The sequence below is a fragment of the Nyctereutes procyonoides genome, unplaced genomic scaffold, assembly GCF_905146905.1.
Source record: "Nyctereutes procyonoides isolate TBG_1078 unplaced genomic scaffold, NYPRO_anot_genome, whole genome shotgun sequence".
In the NCBI taxonomy this organism is placed as follows: domain Eukaryota; kingdom Metazoa; phylum Chordata; class Mammalia; order Carnivora; family Canidae; genus Nyctereutes; species Nyctereutes procyonoides.
The window spans coordinates 3116736-3133085 of record NW_026575037.1 but is presented as its reverse complement, the minus strand read 5'-3'; the positions used below and the strand labels follow the sequence as shown (position 1 = coordinate 3133085).

At 45.3% G+C, this 16350-nt stretch overlaps 1 protein-coding gene across 1 annotated transcript in view; it reads left to right on the top strand.

Annotated features, from left to right (window-relative positions):
- The window catches only part of TNR (tenascin R), a 403205-nt gene that overhangs the window by 316990 nt on the left and 69865 nt on the right, over positions 1-16350 (top strand). Inside the window, exons 3-6 of the mRNA XM_055319547.1 lie at positions 2088-2648; positions 5587-6063; positions 12111-12374; positions 15631-15746. Of these exons, the coding sequence (XP_055175522.1) occupies positions 2150-2648; positions 5587-6063; positions 12111-12374; positions 15631-15746 (1356 nt within the window). The 5' untranslated portion in view covers positions 2088-2149. The remainder of the gene's footprint in view (positions 1-2087; positions 2649-5586; positions 6064-12110; positions 12375-15630; positions 15747-16350) is intronic.

Here is a 16350-nt window from a genome sequence, read left to right as displayed (position 1 = left end):
TAATCCCCATTGTATAGATAGAGAAACAGAGACACATAGAGGCTGAATGATCTTCCTACAGCTAAAAAGTGAAGGAGCTGGGTTTGAACCCAGCCAGTCTGGCTCCAGTGTCAATGATCTTAACAGTTCTGCTCTGTTTCCTCTTCATATTGGAAATAGGGACAGATTATATGGTCCAATATATAACATAAAGGCTGAGTAATGAGACACGGTTTTTGTACTAGTCACTTCTGCAGATTACTCCTACCAAAATCAACCCTCAGACATTGTCCAGTTGAACTGAAAGGGACAACAATAGGGCATAACCTGAGGGTAATGGAAGGAGATAAAATAAGTTGGAGAATGATTCAGGCCCTTTGTTCACTGGGTGTTTACTCATTAATTCATCTGTTTATTCATCCTTCCAGGCGTCCACTCATTCATCCAAACAGCCACGTACTGAGCACTTTTGCTGCCCTCGGCACACATCAGATGCTGCAGATAAGTCATGGTCTGGTCAGAATCTATTTAGCAGTCCGGGTGGGGAGAAACAGGTGAAGGGGACGCAGGTCTAGTGTGGGAAATGCTGTCAGAGGGGCTTAACATCGCTTCATTAGGGAGAGCAGATCAAAGGACAGAAGGGAAAAAGTGGGAGGGGAAGGCTTCACAGAGGAAGGGACATTGGATCTGACCCTAGCAAAACTTCCTAATCGCAATATTCCCCAGGAAGATCCTAGAATTAACACAATTTTTCATTAGAGACAACAAAAAAATCGAACATGCTTTTCAAGGAATGCACTAGAGCACGGCAGTTAAGGAACACAGGTGTTCAGTCTGTGAGGCAGAAGTGCCTCCATCATGGGATGGGGATAATCACCTGGCCCCCTCCGAGGGCTGTCCTGAGAGCCAGGAAGATCACGTGCAAGCTGCACAGCATTGTCTGGACACCGAGCACCGTCAGTAGGTGTTAGCCATCATTCGTGCCTTCTTCAAGTCAGAGCTAGCCGTACTCCATCAGTCACTTTAATCCTCTTAGAAGCTCTAACACTACCTTTAGAACCAGAGTTTGTAAGCCTCTTTCCTCTTTTACATGGAGGATAAAAAAGAAACATTAATTTCTGTAAAACTGATTTGCATTATAGTAAATTTATCGTTGGCTCTGGTTCTTGGTGACTAGGTAATCAGCAGAGGAGCTAATTCATTATTTTAACAATTTAAACAGGACCTCGGAAGAAAGGCACCCCGTGGTCACAAAGCACCGGGACTAAACTAATGAGAAGATTAAAAGAAAGTTGGGCTCACACAGTCCCCGATAATCACAAATATACCCAAGGATTATTAACAACCACAATTACCTGGAACTATATTATCTGCCTGGTTGGTTATTCTAAAGTCAACTTGTATTGAATACATGAGCTTAGAGGAGTTAATAAGTTATTTTGAAGTGGCTGGTGGGGCCCTTGCTAATAAATATGTGGGAAAATATGAGGGTACGCCTGAGGTTCCATGGTGCCATTCCTCATACTTCTCACCCAAACCTGATAGCTCTGAGCAATCCTTGAAGGAACAGCCTATACCCGGAGCCCCAGTCAACATCCTTCCCGGGTCCTATGTACTGGGCCCACTGGCCCCCCTTGAGGGTCTGATGCATGCATTCTAGATAAGCCTTTTGGGAAATCAAAATGTCCTTCTGAGGGAATCCCTGGGTGGCTCAGTGGTTTAGCGTCTGCCTTCAGCTCAGGGTGTGATCCTGGAGACCTGGGATCGAGTCCCACATCAGGCTCCCTACATGGGGCCTGCTTCTCCCTCTGCCTCTCTCTCTGTGTGTCTCTGCCTCTCTCTCTCTTTCTCTGTGTCTTTCATGAATAAATAAATAAAATCTTAAAAAAAATGTCCTTCTGCAGAAGCAGTGTCCATTTTCAGGAATCCATCCGTCCCGGGGACAAAGCGCTGGGTTTTTGTGACCCTGGTATAGCCACTATCCAGGCTTCTCAACCTCCCCGTGAAGAGTCTTAACTGCCTATTCTCTAGCTGTGTAGGATTGTCCCCAGCCGTGGTGGCTCGGCACAGCTCTCAGGGGTCATCTCACTCCTCGATCTCTCTTGCAGATTCCCCAACTCCGTGTTGTGTGCGGCAGGCTGCTCTTGAACCCTGAGCTCTGGCGGAGAGGATGGGGGTGGACGGGGAAACGGTGGTCCTGAAGAACATGCTCATTGGCGTCAACCTTATCCTCCTGGGCTCCCTGCTCAAGCCCTCCGAGTGTCAGCTGGAGGTCACCACCGAAAGGGTCCAGGGACAGGCGGTGGAGGAGGAAGGAGGGGCGGCCAGCTACAACGCCTCGGGCAAAGAGCAGCCGATGGTCTTCAACCACGTGTACAACATCAACGTGCCCCTGGACAGCCTCTGCTCCTCGGGGCTGGAGGCCTCGGCCGAGCAGGACGTGAGCACCGAAGACGAGCCGCTGGCGCAGTACACGGGCCAGACGTCCGACCGCGAGAGCCAGGTCACCTTCACCCACAAGATCAACCTCCCCAAAAAGGCCTGCCCGTGCGCCGGCTCGGCCCGGGTGCTGCAGGAGCTGCTGAATCGGATCGAGATGCTGGAGAGGGAGGTGTCGCTGCTGCGGGACCAGTGCACCACCAACTGCTGCCCAGAAAGCGCCGCCACAGGTAGGGGCTGGGGGCTCGCAGAGGCTGGGGAGGTGGGGGGTGGAGGGAGGGACAGGGCGCCAGGGGGGCAGCCCCGCACCCCAAGTCCAGCTCGTCCCCCTGCGCGCTGGCTGGCTCGTCTGCAGCTCTCTGCCACTGTCTCAGATCTAAATGCAGGCCTTCCCCGGGGACTCGGGCGGGGATTCTCTACAAGGCTCAGCCGGTTTGAAATACATTAACCTGATTTGGGGGGGATGAGTCAGGGAATGGTACATCGGTTCAGCGCAGCAACTTCTGTGGCGAGCAGGGAATTTGGTGTCTGTCTTCATTTATCTTTGGTTTTCACAGGCTGTTGGATTGATATCTCTCCATGTTCACCTCAGGGACTAGAGAAGGCAGGCGCTCTGTTCGCTCAGCCTCAGCCTCGCTCCCATCGGAGTTAAAGGATAGTCATTAAGGTCGCAGAGGACCTGGCCCCATCTTCCCCGGCCCGCTGGAGGTGCCAGCCCCCTCCACAGACACACACATGGGTGTGCATGCATGCACATGCACCTGCTCACATGTGCCTGCATGCGGACTCACACCTGCTCGCAGAGCTGATGCCGCGCCCCCAAAGGCTGAGTGTCCAGGAGATTGACCTCTGGCCTCACCCATCCCCTGACTAGAAACACTTACCAACTAGGGAGCTGACCTCTCTGGGAGAAATCATTACATCTTCAGAGCCAGACTCCCTGAGTTCAAACCCTGGCTCTGCTACTGACTAGCTGGTGTTTAAGCAAGTTACATAGCCCCTGCCTTCCTTCCCCACCTACAAATGCTGATAGACTACAATGACAGGGATTATTACATATAAAGTTTGAGCTTTTCAGATGAAATCCTGGTTTCTGGTAACCACCATTTAAGCAACAGCTACCAGCTAACCCCCTTTTTTCAAAAGATTTATTTATTTACTTACTTACTTATTTACTTATTTATTTAAGAGAGACAGAGCACACAAAGGGAGAGAGAGGGAGAGAAGCAGACTTCCAACTGAGCAGGGAGCCTGAGGTGGGGCTCAATCCCAGGACTCCAGGATCACGATGTGAGCAAAGGCAGACATTTAAACTAACTGAGCCACCCAGGCAGCCCTCAGCTGACCCTTAATAAATAGAAATTATGTTAGTCCCCTTTCGTGCTCATCCAGAAGGCACCTTAGACCCATGCCATTCATTCTTTAATGGGAAGAGGGATTCATCTTACTCTCTTGTAGGGTGAAAACTACCTCAAGGTACCTCACCTCTGTAGGGTGAAAACTATCTCAAGGCTTTCACAGGGAAGAAGCAGGAGGTGGCAGGGATGACACTTAGCAGAGCCTGGGCAGCCTGCACGTCCAGAGGGGTATCAGACATGTTCATCCTGAAGCACACCCAAATTAGGGGCAGTTTCTGAGTGGCAAAATATTTCACAAGTTTTCTCACCTCTTTCTCGTCCTCAAAACCAAAACTGTAAATAAACAATGTGAAGAAGAGAAGATAAAGTCCACTTGTTCAGTCTCCCATTCTTCCCATTCTTCAGTGAGAACTTTCAGGACAGTTTGCCTTTTCAGTGGAGCTGAGGAATACAGGGAAGTCATAGGTGTCCATGGACATGAACTCTTGGCTTCCCAGGGAGCTGGGCAGCTTCTGAGAGGGCTTTCTCCCATCAGGCTCCCCGGCAGAGGTGAAAAATCCACAAGCAAGAACCGTGTTAAACCGAGTCAGTGCAGTGTCCTTACAGACTGTGGGGCTAGGTATAGTGGCAGAATTTAAAAAGGATATAACTTGGGGGCACCTGGGGGGCTCAGTGGTTGAGTGTCTGCCTTCAGCTCAGGGTGTCATCCTGGGGTCCTGGGATCAAGTCCTGCATCAGGATCCACAGAGCCTGCTTCTCCCTCTGCCTGTATCTTTACTTCTCTCTGTATGTCTCTCATGAACATATAAATACATAATTTTAAAAAAAAATTTAAAATAAAAAAGAATAGAACTTACTTGACTTCAGATCCCCAGAGTCAACTGCAGAGAAGGATGCCAAGCAGGTTCTGGGCTCGTATATGCTTAATTAGTTTATTTCACTCATATTAGACAGATAAATTAACCACTGTAGTTCTAGCGTGGGAAGGGCTAGGACAGAGACATACAGAGAATCCAGAAAGATCACAGCAAACAGTAACTAAATGATACTGAAGTTATGAGAAGCCTTAGAAGTGACCCTGGTGCTGAGCTGTGATAAATGAGCAGGGTTGGTTAGAAGGCAGAAAGGAGAGGGAGCAGGACTGGTCTGTAGCGCATATGACCTTGGCCTGCATAGGAGACTCGGTGCTCAGCCTATCCCCTGGGGTCTCCATCAGTCTCCACAGCCAGCTCCTGGGCATCTTTGTCAGGGACACTCCTTGGGCTGAGGGAACCTCCGTGGCCTAACCAAGGAGACAGGGGAAGAGGTTGAGTGCTTATACCACCCCAGGACAGCCCTCAAGCCATGGTGAGGTGTGACCTGCACTGTGGCCAGAGTGCCCTGCAGGACTAAACCCAAAATCCTCCCTGGGATTTTGCCTTCTTTGCCTGGCTTGGGCTCCTCCTTCCCCGATCTCCCCTTCTCCCTGATGGGTTTCTCCTGGGAGAACTTTCTAATAAATCACCTTGACCTAAGTCCCCAGCCAAAGTCGACTTCTAAGGAAACCCAAGCAAGGACACACCGAAGGTGAGCTCCTGGGGAACAAGGGGCCAGATCTCATTCATCCTTGCTCCCAGCATTGGGCTAGGCACAGGCAACCCAGATTGTGTGAAAATATTTATGGAACTGGTTATGTATCAAACAAGGTTGAGCCTGACTCTCAGCCATACAAACACCAGAGAGAGAGGAGAGGTCTCTGCCCACCTCTCCCCATGTGCCAATTATGGGATGTGCCACGGCTGCCCTCTGACCTTCTCCTTGACTGTTCCAGGACAACTGGACTACATCCCTCACTGTAGTGGCCACGGCAACTTTAGCCTCCAGTCCTGCGGCTGCATCTGCAATGAAGGCTGGTTCGGCAAGAACTGCTCCGAGCCCTACTGCCCGCTGGGCTGCTCCAGCCGGGGCGTATGTGTGGACGGCCAGTGCGTCTGTGACAGCGAGTACAGCGGGGGCGACTGCTCTGAGCTCCGGTGCCCGACAGACTGCAGCTCCCGGGGGCTCTGCGTAGATGGAGAGTGTGTCTGTGAAGAGCCCTACACAGGCGAGGACTGCAGTGAGCTGAGGTGCCCCGGGGACTGTTCGGGGCAGGGGAGATGCGCCAATGGCACCTGCTTCTGCCAGGAGGGCTACATGGGGGAGGACTGCAGTCAACGGCAGTGTCTGAACGCCTGCAGCGGGCGAGGTCACTGCCAGGAGGGGCTTTGCTTCTGTGAAGACGGCTACCTGGGCCCTGACTGTTCGGCAGGTAGGAAGGGAGATAGGAAGGGGGGCTGCAGAGGGCATGTGGTGAACTAATCGGAGGTGGGAATAGAGATGGGAGGAAAGGTGGAATCAGGTACTGAACGATTCCCTGTCAGGTTGTGCTCATTTGCTTTAACAAGAGAGCCGATGTCTTGAGTCAATCACAATTGATGAAGTGGACTTAAGGGAGAAAGGGCAGAAACCAGAAAAGGTCAAGTTTAGGCTGAAAGTTGGATCTTACCCCTGAGACTGGAGCAAAGGCAACACAAATGATGTTGACAACATTCCACTGTCCTTGCGGTGGAGGAAAACAAAGAGACACCATGGGGCCCCCACTCTCCAGTTCAGGGGGCTTCCAAGAGCTCCACCTGCCCCCAAGCACCCTCCTTGCCTATTGCCATATTCCAGGGACACATCCTTTTCCAATGCTACTGCACAAGAGAGTGGATAGTTTAGTCTGTGATAAATGGACTAACTAGGCACTCTGGTTATTTCATAACTCACATATTACAAGGGCTTACTATTGATGAAATGATCAAGTGTCCTCACAGGAAAAAATAAAAGTATTTCTAGAAAGAAATTAAATGTAAACAGGAATAAAATCCTAAAGGCATCAAGCAAGAACTCACATCCTAACAATTAGTACAGATTATTAAAAGGCTGTGACTCACTTTGTTCCAGCTGACACTGAGCAAATTGGAAGCAATGCCATCCATAGTCTAACGCTGTGGAAACTGATACAAAAGTGACGCCCTGAAATGAAGATCTAAATCCAGCAGAGGGAAAAATATTAATACCTCACTGGAGATTTTTGTTTTACCTAAAATTAGATGATTATTGCTCATCCTCTTCTGATTGAATCAGTGACTCTTGCTGATACGTTTTGTTTGTGTATAAGGTTAAGTGATTGATTTTGATCCTTTCCATTTATGATTGAATCCATAACAGTAGGTTCAGAGTGCCCACTGGGAAGATTTAAAATAAAAAAATAATAGCAATCAAATATCTTTAAACCTTCTGATGGGTTGTCTCCTGGAAGGCCAGCTTCCCCAGCTTTCTGTTCTTTAGCATCACCAGTGATTCCCACCTAAATAAGTGGACCAGTCAGACCAGGTCCCTGCACCGATAACTTCAATTTACATTCTTTTAAAAGATCAATGTCAATAATGAAAAAACAAAACAGTAACATACTGCTTAGGAAAACGATTCTTTTCATGTTCCTTAATTTTTTTCCATATTGTTATTTTATTTAGCCTCTCGATTTTGTTTACTGAACTGAAATGCCTTTCTAAAAACACAGAGTTGTTATACCAATTGTTCAAAGGAAAATCCAAGCAGAAGTTAAGCCTCATCACTAAGTTAAGTCTTGTTTGAATCCAGTCACTAGGGAGTTGCTGGCAAGGGGAGGCTGAGACATGTCCCTGGTTTCCAGCCTCAGGACGAGGCTCCATGTGGCCCCATCACAGGATGCTAAGGGTCAGCTTGAGCCATTGTTATGGATGGCTATTCTGTAGCCCACAAGCTTCTTAATAGAAAAAAATCCTTGTTGGCTATATAAATCTGCCATATTCCTGACCCAGCTTTTCTACAAGAATGGGTCCATCTGCAAACAAAATCTCAATCTGATCCAGACTGAACTAGAGATAAACCCACCTGGTCACTCAGGGAAAACTCAGCAGCTGCTGGCGTAATCACAACTGCGTTGAGTTCCCAAACCATGAATACATGTCACCTCCAACACATTACCTCTGTGCTGTTTGAAGAAGACTTCTGGAGGCCCAGATGAATTACTTTACAAGGTCCAAAAGCATGTGAGGAAGGACAGTTGCATAACCTCTACCTGTTTCTATAGCAACCCTGGAGCCATCACTCAATGCAGGAGGTTCTGCTCTCAATGCCTGCCTTTTAAACCAAACACCACAGGTCTCTTCCAGAGAAGTATCTAGGTCATTATCTAAAGTGCTACTTTGCTTGCTCTTTGTGAGAAGGCTGTGGGAGAGGGGACAATTTACCCACTGTTTGACATTTCTGGCCAGATGCACACACCACGGCATTACTGCTTCCCTCACCAGCAGGAGTGAGGACAGGAGAGAGAAGAATAAGGAAGGTGAAATCATGGAGAGCCACAAAATATACCCCAGCACGAGTCCTTCTTTTCTCTTTGGCAAGGCCACAGCATATAGCTGCCCATCGTGTGGGCTTCATTCTGAGCCCTCTAGACCACTAGCGCTTGGATACAACTGAATAGCCTTGACAAGGCCACTGTATTTGACTCCAAGCCTTGATCTTTGCTCATAGCATGCCATGGGACAAAATTTCAACCTTTCTGCCTCTGTTCTCTGGCCATGTAAAGATAATAGAACAAAAATTTCATGAATATGAATGCTCAAAACAAGCCATAGAAAGAAGCTATCCTGGGCTTCTCATTTTACAAATTTAAAAAGCAGCAGTCCAGAGAGACAGAAAGATTTTTCCAGAGCCAGACCACTAATGAATGGCGGAGCAAGAATAAGAACCCTGGTCTCCTACCAACTTTTAGCACTCTTTAATCCTCTCCGGGATGCTAAGTAGAGTGGAATGAAAATTTTAAATGCCTCGTACGCAAAGAAATAATAGTCTTTCGGTGGGAAAGCCAAGCCCTGTCAAATGATTTTTTAAAAAGGCATTAGAGGTAGGGTAGAGAAGCATGTTGAACTATTTGTCCACATCTGTCCTGAGTGAAGGAGGTTAGCACAGGATCTGTCCAGTGAACTGGCCCAAACTCCCTATGAGTCAGCAGGATTAAAGAACCACCAGAGCAGGGACTTGAAACAATCCAGATTGCTGTTCCCTGGACTTCACTCAGACCTGTGGAGATCCATCAACGTCAGCCTCTGCCTCTGCCCACACTACAGCCAGCCCAACCTTTGGCACCTGAAATTACTCACTCCTTGGAGCAAGGCACTTTATGGAACTCATTCCAACAGCTCTCAGCACATATGTGCACAACTGACGCAAGATCTAAAAAGTAAACAGCATGGAGTCTTTGCAGATAAGCAATTCCAATTCTTCAAACCACAATTTATTCCTTTTTAACTGCCTACTCTTCCCCAAAGTTCAAAGTTGGAACCCCAAAGAAAGTAAGACTACATATACTTTGCTTCTGTCCTCAACTCATTGAATCAGGCATATGGCTCCTCTACAGTTTTTTTTTTAATATTCAATATCATTTCATCTTACGAGAATTACTGACACCTAATATACACAGCTCCTGCTAAGTTATAGGGCAAGGGCTGGTGGTCATGGCTTCTTCCATTGAGCCACAGGCCCCAAGAGTACTTTCACAACAAACAACACTATTGCTGCTTTATCATCACAAGTGAAGGCAGTGTTTACCATCAGGCTCTGGTCTCAAGATAAAAAAATTGCCAAGTTAAGCTGTCAAGATAAAAAAAATCCTTCTACACTCCTTTTTTACTTTAAAATCCCAAAGTTCTCTGCTTGAATCATTATTAGCTTCATTTTCTGGAAGAAGGAACCAAAAAGAAATACACTGACTTGTCCCAAGTGCCCTAGGAGTTGTTGATGTCTTGAAATTTGGCATGGCCATTTCTATGACTATGACAGGAGAAGTCCCACATAGGAAAGTTGGAATCAGCTGTGTTAAATCACAAGAGGCAGGCAGTAGCGAATCCTTTTTAAAATAAGTTTCTTACCTCTAGGATAAGCACCAGTCAGGAATCCATATCTTAAAGAATTGTCTGAATTCCCCTTTACTATAGTTTACTTAAATGGCTGTGAGTAAATAAAAAAGGCATCTGGCATAATCCGTAACTTGTCCTACAAACTGTAGGTTAAAAGAACACTAAAGCATAGAAGACCTGGGTTTGAGAACCAATTCTAACCCAAATCCCTAACTTTTAGCAAGTCCCTGGGTCTCCGTTTCTTCATTTGTAAAGTTGAGATAATTATATCTACCCAATCTATCTCATAGGGCTGCCTTTAAAGAACTAACATTTCACATACATGGTGTGTCTGAACATATTTTATAGACTGTGAAATGCTGTGCAAATGTAAAGTGGTATTGTTTACTGGGTAAGAGGTTCTAGAGCCATATTGCCGGGTTCAAATCCTAACTTCCGTGTTTGCTGACTATGGGATCCTGTTTCCTCATCTGTAAAATAGTCGTAATAATAATAATACCTATCTCACAGTGTTGAGAGGTGAGAGGACAAAATGAGATAGTCTGCCTAAGAGTGGTTGGCATTGTGCCTGGTGTACAATAAATGCTCAATATAATCATGCAGTACTGACAGATTCTATATATAAATTGATCTTCCCTTAGCCCAGGGCCTGTGTGCATTATACAGGCTGTCCCGAAAATCTTAGTGCAGTTCAGAACTTTAATAATGTCAGAATTAGAAATGATATAAGCTTCTAAATGATCATTTAATTATTTAAATCTCATTTACATACATTTAGTTTTATCAATTTAAGAAAAACAAATGTTTAGTTTTTTTTGTTTCAGTCAGCCGTTGTTATCTCCAATCACAGGGAGCTCTGCTTTCTAGACTATTTTCTACAATGAATGGTTTGGGCAAAAACAGTCAAAGCAAATGACCAAAGCTGCAAATATATGATCCTAATTTCCATCCCATGAGTCTGAGTTAAAGGGCTCATCATTCCTGCCTCTGCTGAGAATTTGAAGGCACTTGTGGGAGCACAACAGAGAAGACAGGCATTCTCCACACCCACAGTCCTGTGAATAACAGCTGGCTCAGTCTTATGCTCTTGTGAAGGTGAAAGAGTGAGGACATCCAGAGGAAATATTCACAAACCAGCGACAACTCTTTAACCTCCTAACATCTTCCCTACATGTAAATTTATAAATTAATTACAACTATTTCAATATTGTCCCAATTTTTTTATTTAATTCTGGGCAGGCCCAATGACAGGCAGGCAGGAGTTAGCCTCCCAGTGGGTCTAAAAGGTTCAATTATTTAACACCCACACTCCTGGTGAGTCTTCACTTCCCAAAGGAACCATACATGAAAGACTACGTCAAGGAGGTTTATTCTTGGGTGATACTTTGAGTAACATTTGAGATGTGGGACAAGACAGAAAAATAAGCCCTCAAGAATGCTTCTTTATCATCATCTCCAAGATCAAGGCTAATAAAAATTAGTCTAAAACAAGTTACATTTCTTTCAAAACTTAAATGGCCTCTTTTTAAAAGGGAAAACAATACAAGAAAAGGTTTTTGAATGTCTTCATTGGGCAATGACATCCAGGACTTACTGTTTTGACTTCTTACATTTTGCAAGATAACCAGGAAGAAGCCTTTATTCCCACTTGCCAAATCAAATATTGGTTCCTCAGGTAATCTGGTGACATACATTTATTAAACTACCAAAAATGTTGGCCAGTGGTGCGCTGTTAAATAGGTAATAATTAGCTCTCTGAGGGAAAAAATTAAAAACCTTGCTTTGTAGTATTTGTCAGTTTCTGTGGTGGAAATACTCGTTCCACGGCCAATTTCAAACTACCAACATGACATATGTCACTAAACACGGGGTCGGGAACAGCTGTGCAGTAGAAGGCGGTTCTACAGTATTTCCACCAGAGAGGTACAACACATGTAAATTACCTCAAGGGCATAGATAACAGTAAAATGTAGTGAAATAAATTAAAAGTGATGAGTTTTGAGTATTTATCACCTTTGTTTTTTAATGCAATTTACTTAACCATAAGTTTATAAAATTTAATCTTTAATGATGGCTATATTTAACAATGGTCTTGAAAGATTCCTGAAAATTTGACATTCAACTTTCACAAGCTAGCAAGAGCTGGCTCCGGCACACGATTAACTCATGGCCCTATGGAGATAGAGGTACTAAGCACAGAAAAGACAAGAACTTGCCCACAAAAGGAGTTACAAATCACCCAAAGCCAGTGAGCAGAGCAGGAAATATCGACAGCGTATATGGGGTGAGAGGTGAAGAAGAAAGTTGAGTCCAGGATGGGGAAGGCAGTCCTCTGAGCTCATGCTATCTGTGTATTGCCTCCCGGTAGTTGCCCCTCCAGAGGACTTGCGAGTGGCTGGTATCAGCGACAGGTCCATTGAGCTGGAATGGGACAGGCCGATGGCAGTGACGGAATATGTGATCTCTTACCAGCCGATGGCCCTGGGGGGCCTCCAGCTCCAGCAGCGGGTACCTGGAGATTGGAGTGGTGTCACCATCACGGAGCTGGAGCCAGGTCTCACCTACAACATCAGCGTCTACGCTGTCATTAGCAACATCCTCAGCCTTCCCATCACTGCCAAGGTGGCCACCCGTACGTAACATTTCCCCATCCTACTTCATTTTTCTTTTCTCCTACATGAGATCATGGGCATTCATGATAGTAGTGTCTTTTCTTAATTCTTCCGGGATGCCTGCAATAATCACTGCTCTTCAGGGGAAGGACGTGCAACGTGCCCTACTTGGAAAGGATAAATCATTAAAAAGGCACTTCCGATTAAGAGAATTTCCAGATTCAGGCAGCTCCCATCCATTAGAGAACCAAAGGGACAAAAAGCAATTATTGAGTTCTAACTTGCTATAAGCTCGAGTCTGATTAGAAGTCAAAGAAAGTATGAGACTTATACAGACTTTGAATCTAGTTAAGGATTTGAAACCAGGAGATACGAAATAGGACATATAATAAGCAAGTGCTAAATGGTATGTTACAGATGGTAAGTGTATAGCAGAGTGGGGAAAAAAAATCTTATTTAAAACTGCACTGACGACACCCACTTCTCCTCGTAGAGAGGTGGCATAATTTCTTCATGGTCTTTTGTTTAGTGAAACATAGTCTATTTTCATCATAAAAGTTGAGGCTCTAGAGGATAGTTTACAAAGAGTCAGTGGAGAGAAAAGAAAGGTTGAGACAGAGACAGAGGCCAGATAAACTGCTCTCTGTAAGAAATAGTTTTCTTTTTTCATGTAGAACAGGGAAAAATTCCTGTAGCTGCAGCTCTGTATTTTACATGTTTTTATTTAAGCATAGAAAAATCTTGAAAGATTGCATGTCACGTATTAACATTGGCCACAGTAAAGAGTAGCCAATAGGAAGGCGTTGTTATTTCTTTATATACCTCTGGTTTCTTAAATCTTTTCCAATATTTCCCCTCCACCTCTCAGATGCCAGGTAGGTGACTTACAATTCAACTCTGACACTATCTACCTGGAGTGAATGTCAGATCCCACAGGTTAGGGCCTGAGTCTCACAGGATTGCCCCCCACCTCAGGTGTCAATCACAGGTCCAAGGCAGTCACCGGTACTTCTGAGTGACCAGCTGTAAATTCAAGGGGTTCCCAAAACCCTTCCTTAGGTTTGATAATTCCTTAAAACAATTCACAGAATTCGGGAAAGTGCTTTACTTACCAGTACTGTCTTATTACAAAGGATACAACTCAGAAACAACCAAATCGAAGCGATGCATATAGCAAGGTATGGGGGATGGGGTGCAGAGCCTCTGTATCCTCTCTGGACACATCAGCCTCCCAGCACCTCAATGTGTTCACCAACCTGGAAACTCTCCAAACCTTGCTGTTTAGAGATTTTTATGGAGGTTTCACTATGTAGGCATGATTGGATGGATCACTGGCCATTGGTAATTAAGTCAGTTTCCAGCCAGTCTCCCCTCCCTAGAAGTGGGAAGTTGCAGCCGCAAGTTCTGATCTTTTAAGTCATGCCGTGTTTTTTTTTAGAGACCGTCTAGTTATCTCACAACCATACAACAGATAATCTTATCACTCCGGAGATTCCAAAAGTTTTAGGAGCGTGTGCCAGGAACCAGGGACAAAAACCAAATACTTTTTATTATATCATGCAGATATTTTAGTGGTAGCAGGAAACTAGCGCAGGAAGTGACCGTGAAACAGGAGCCCCTGAGTCAGTAAGTGGGACTTACCACCAAATAAGGGATAAGACATTTCCATCCATTTTATGTAGGTCTCAAAGGACAAGATGGTATTTGGAAAACAAATGCCATGAAAGTTCAGAGAAGGGAGAGGTCAAAGGAAGAAGAGCTGGTCTTGAAGTCTTCATGGACTTGAGTTGCACTCTGAAGGCTAGGGATCAACTGGCACAGAGGAAAGGATTTAAGAAATCATCCCATTCCTTTGCTTTCCAGGTGACAGAGATCCTTATAATATTGGATTCCCCCTATGAATGCTGACTGTAAATATGCCTATAATTATCTCTGTTTATATTTGACCTTTTTAAAAAAATTCCTCTGGTGCCTGAGAACCAGTTTTAAATATCTTCGATGATTGTGCAGAGAGGCAGGTCACCATCTGCCGCTTTTCCCACCTTGCTCTGGGATGAGTCACCACCAGCAAGTGCCTGGCCCGACTCCCAGGCGTCTCCTCTCTCATCCACGTGCACGCACAGTGATGAGGTTTCTGTCCCCCATGGTGTGTATATTATGCCAATCCAGGGCATCCCCTCAGGCAAGCTCCCAGGTGACAAGGACAAAATCATGTAACATGATTACATGACCTGACATGCCTTCCAGTAGGTTCAGAATCAGGCCTGCCTTTCAACCAAGAAGCATGAGGAAGCTTCCCAACAGGAAGGATGAGAATCTGTCTGTTTTCCAATGGAATATCCCACAAGAGGCAAAGCTAACATGGGAGCGGGCTCCCTGGAGAACTGAGAAAAGTCATGCTGTCGTATCTCAGGGCTGGTTATTGGAACTCCATTAGGACAAGCATACCTCCACCTCACCGAACCTGTGCATGCCTGTGTGTGTGTGTATGTGTATGTTTATGTGTATGTGTATGTGTATGTGTGTGGGTGGGGGTAGTAAAGGAGGAGATTAAGCAAGGAATGAAAAGCAAGATAAGTGAGGCAAAGGTGAGTGAGGAAGAGAAGAGACAAATGATGAAGAACTGGAGAAAAGAAGGAGACAATGGAATGAGAACAAAAATCCCAGGATCTACCATTGTGCTTTGAGTGTGCCTTTGCTTGCTTCATGTACATAAAATGGAACTCTTAAACCATCCTAGACATTGTGATTTGAGCTAAACAAAATATTCTGATTGCACATGAGATGATCGGAAAAACATTCTAGTCTTTATTCTGAAGTTGGCTTGTGTCTTTAGCTAATTTTGTGCCTCCCTCTTCCTGAGTGTGAAATGGGAACATTTTATGGCCTCTCAGGAATCCTTAGAGCCTCCAAAGATAGCATTCAGTCATCTGAGAAAGACATCATATTAAGTACCAAGATTTTCCATATTAGTAAGGGAAGAAAAGGGTGTCTCTCTTGTATTCTAATATTAACCTATTCTGGAATAGGAAGCATTTAAAAAATATTGATTGGATTAAGTTTAAGTTCACTCAGGTGAACCAATACAGAGCAGAACCAGGGCCCCCACAGAGCAGGCCAATCCTGCACCTGGGACCCATTGTGTCTTCAGTAAGATTGGGATGGCCCACTGCACCCAAGGTGTGGAGGGATCGCACCCAGGCAAAGCCCCAGGTGATGCTCTCTGCCTGTGCCAGGGATAGCCATGACATGGTGACCCATATTGCTGTGTTCCAGATCTCTCCACTCCTCAAGGGCTACACTTCAAGACGATCACAGAGACTACCGTGGAAGTGCAGTGGGAGCCCTTTTCATTCTCCTTTGATGGGTGGGAGATCAGCTTCATTCCAAAGGTAATGTCCACCTGTCACACTCCTAGACAGCCTCATTTGAAGTATTCATATCCTCAACTTGGAATCAGGGGCTGCAAGGACACCATTACCCAATATCTCTCTCCACCAGTAAAAGATGCAAAGGGACTTTTGGTGGTGTCTGGGCTATAGAACATCTCTTTCACAAAGGCATGGTGGCCTGACGAGCAAGAGTGGTACTGAGCCTCGCAACATGGCTTTAAAAGACAGAATGTGTGAAGCAACCACCAGGCCCAGTTCTCTGCTCAGAAAGTTCTAGGGTGTGGCAAGCTATGATTTTAACAAGTCTGAAAACCAAAACTTCAAAATGTTGGGACTTCTCTTTAGGACATAAGGAAAGCCAGACTGAATCAGTCACATAGCTCCGTTCTGTGCAGAAGATACACCAAAAGTCAGCGTGCATGGCCTCAGTCTCTAAAGGTCAGAGGTGTAACACAAAAATACCTTTTGTAACCTATTAATTGAGAAAATTTTCCCTTAAACAAATTATGTTATTAGTTTTTGAGTTAAAAAGTATCCCAATTCATTTCTATTCTTTAAAGTAGCATTTGATTGTGTTAATATAGAACTAACTTTTCCAGGTTGC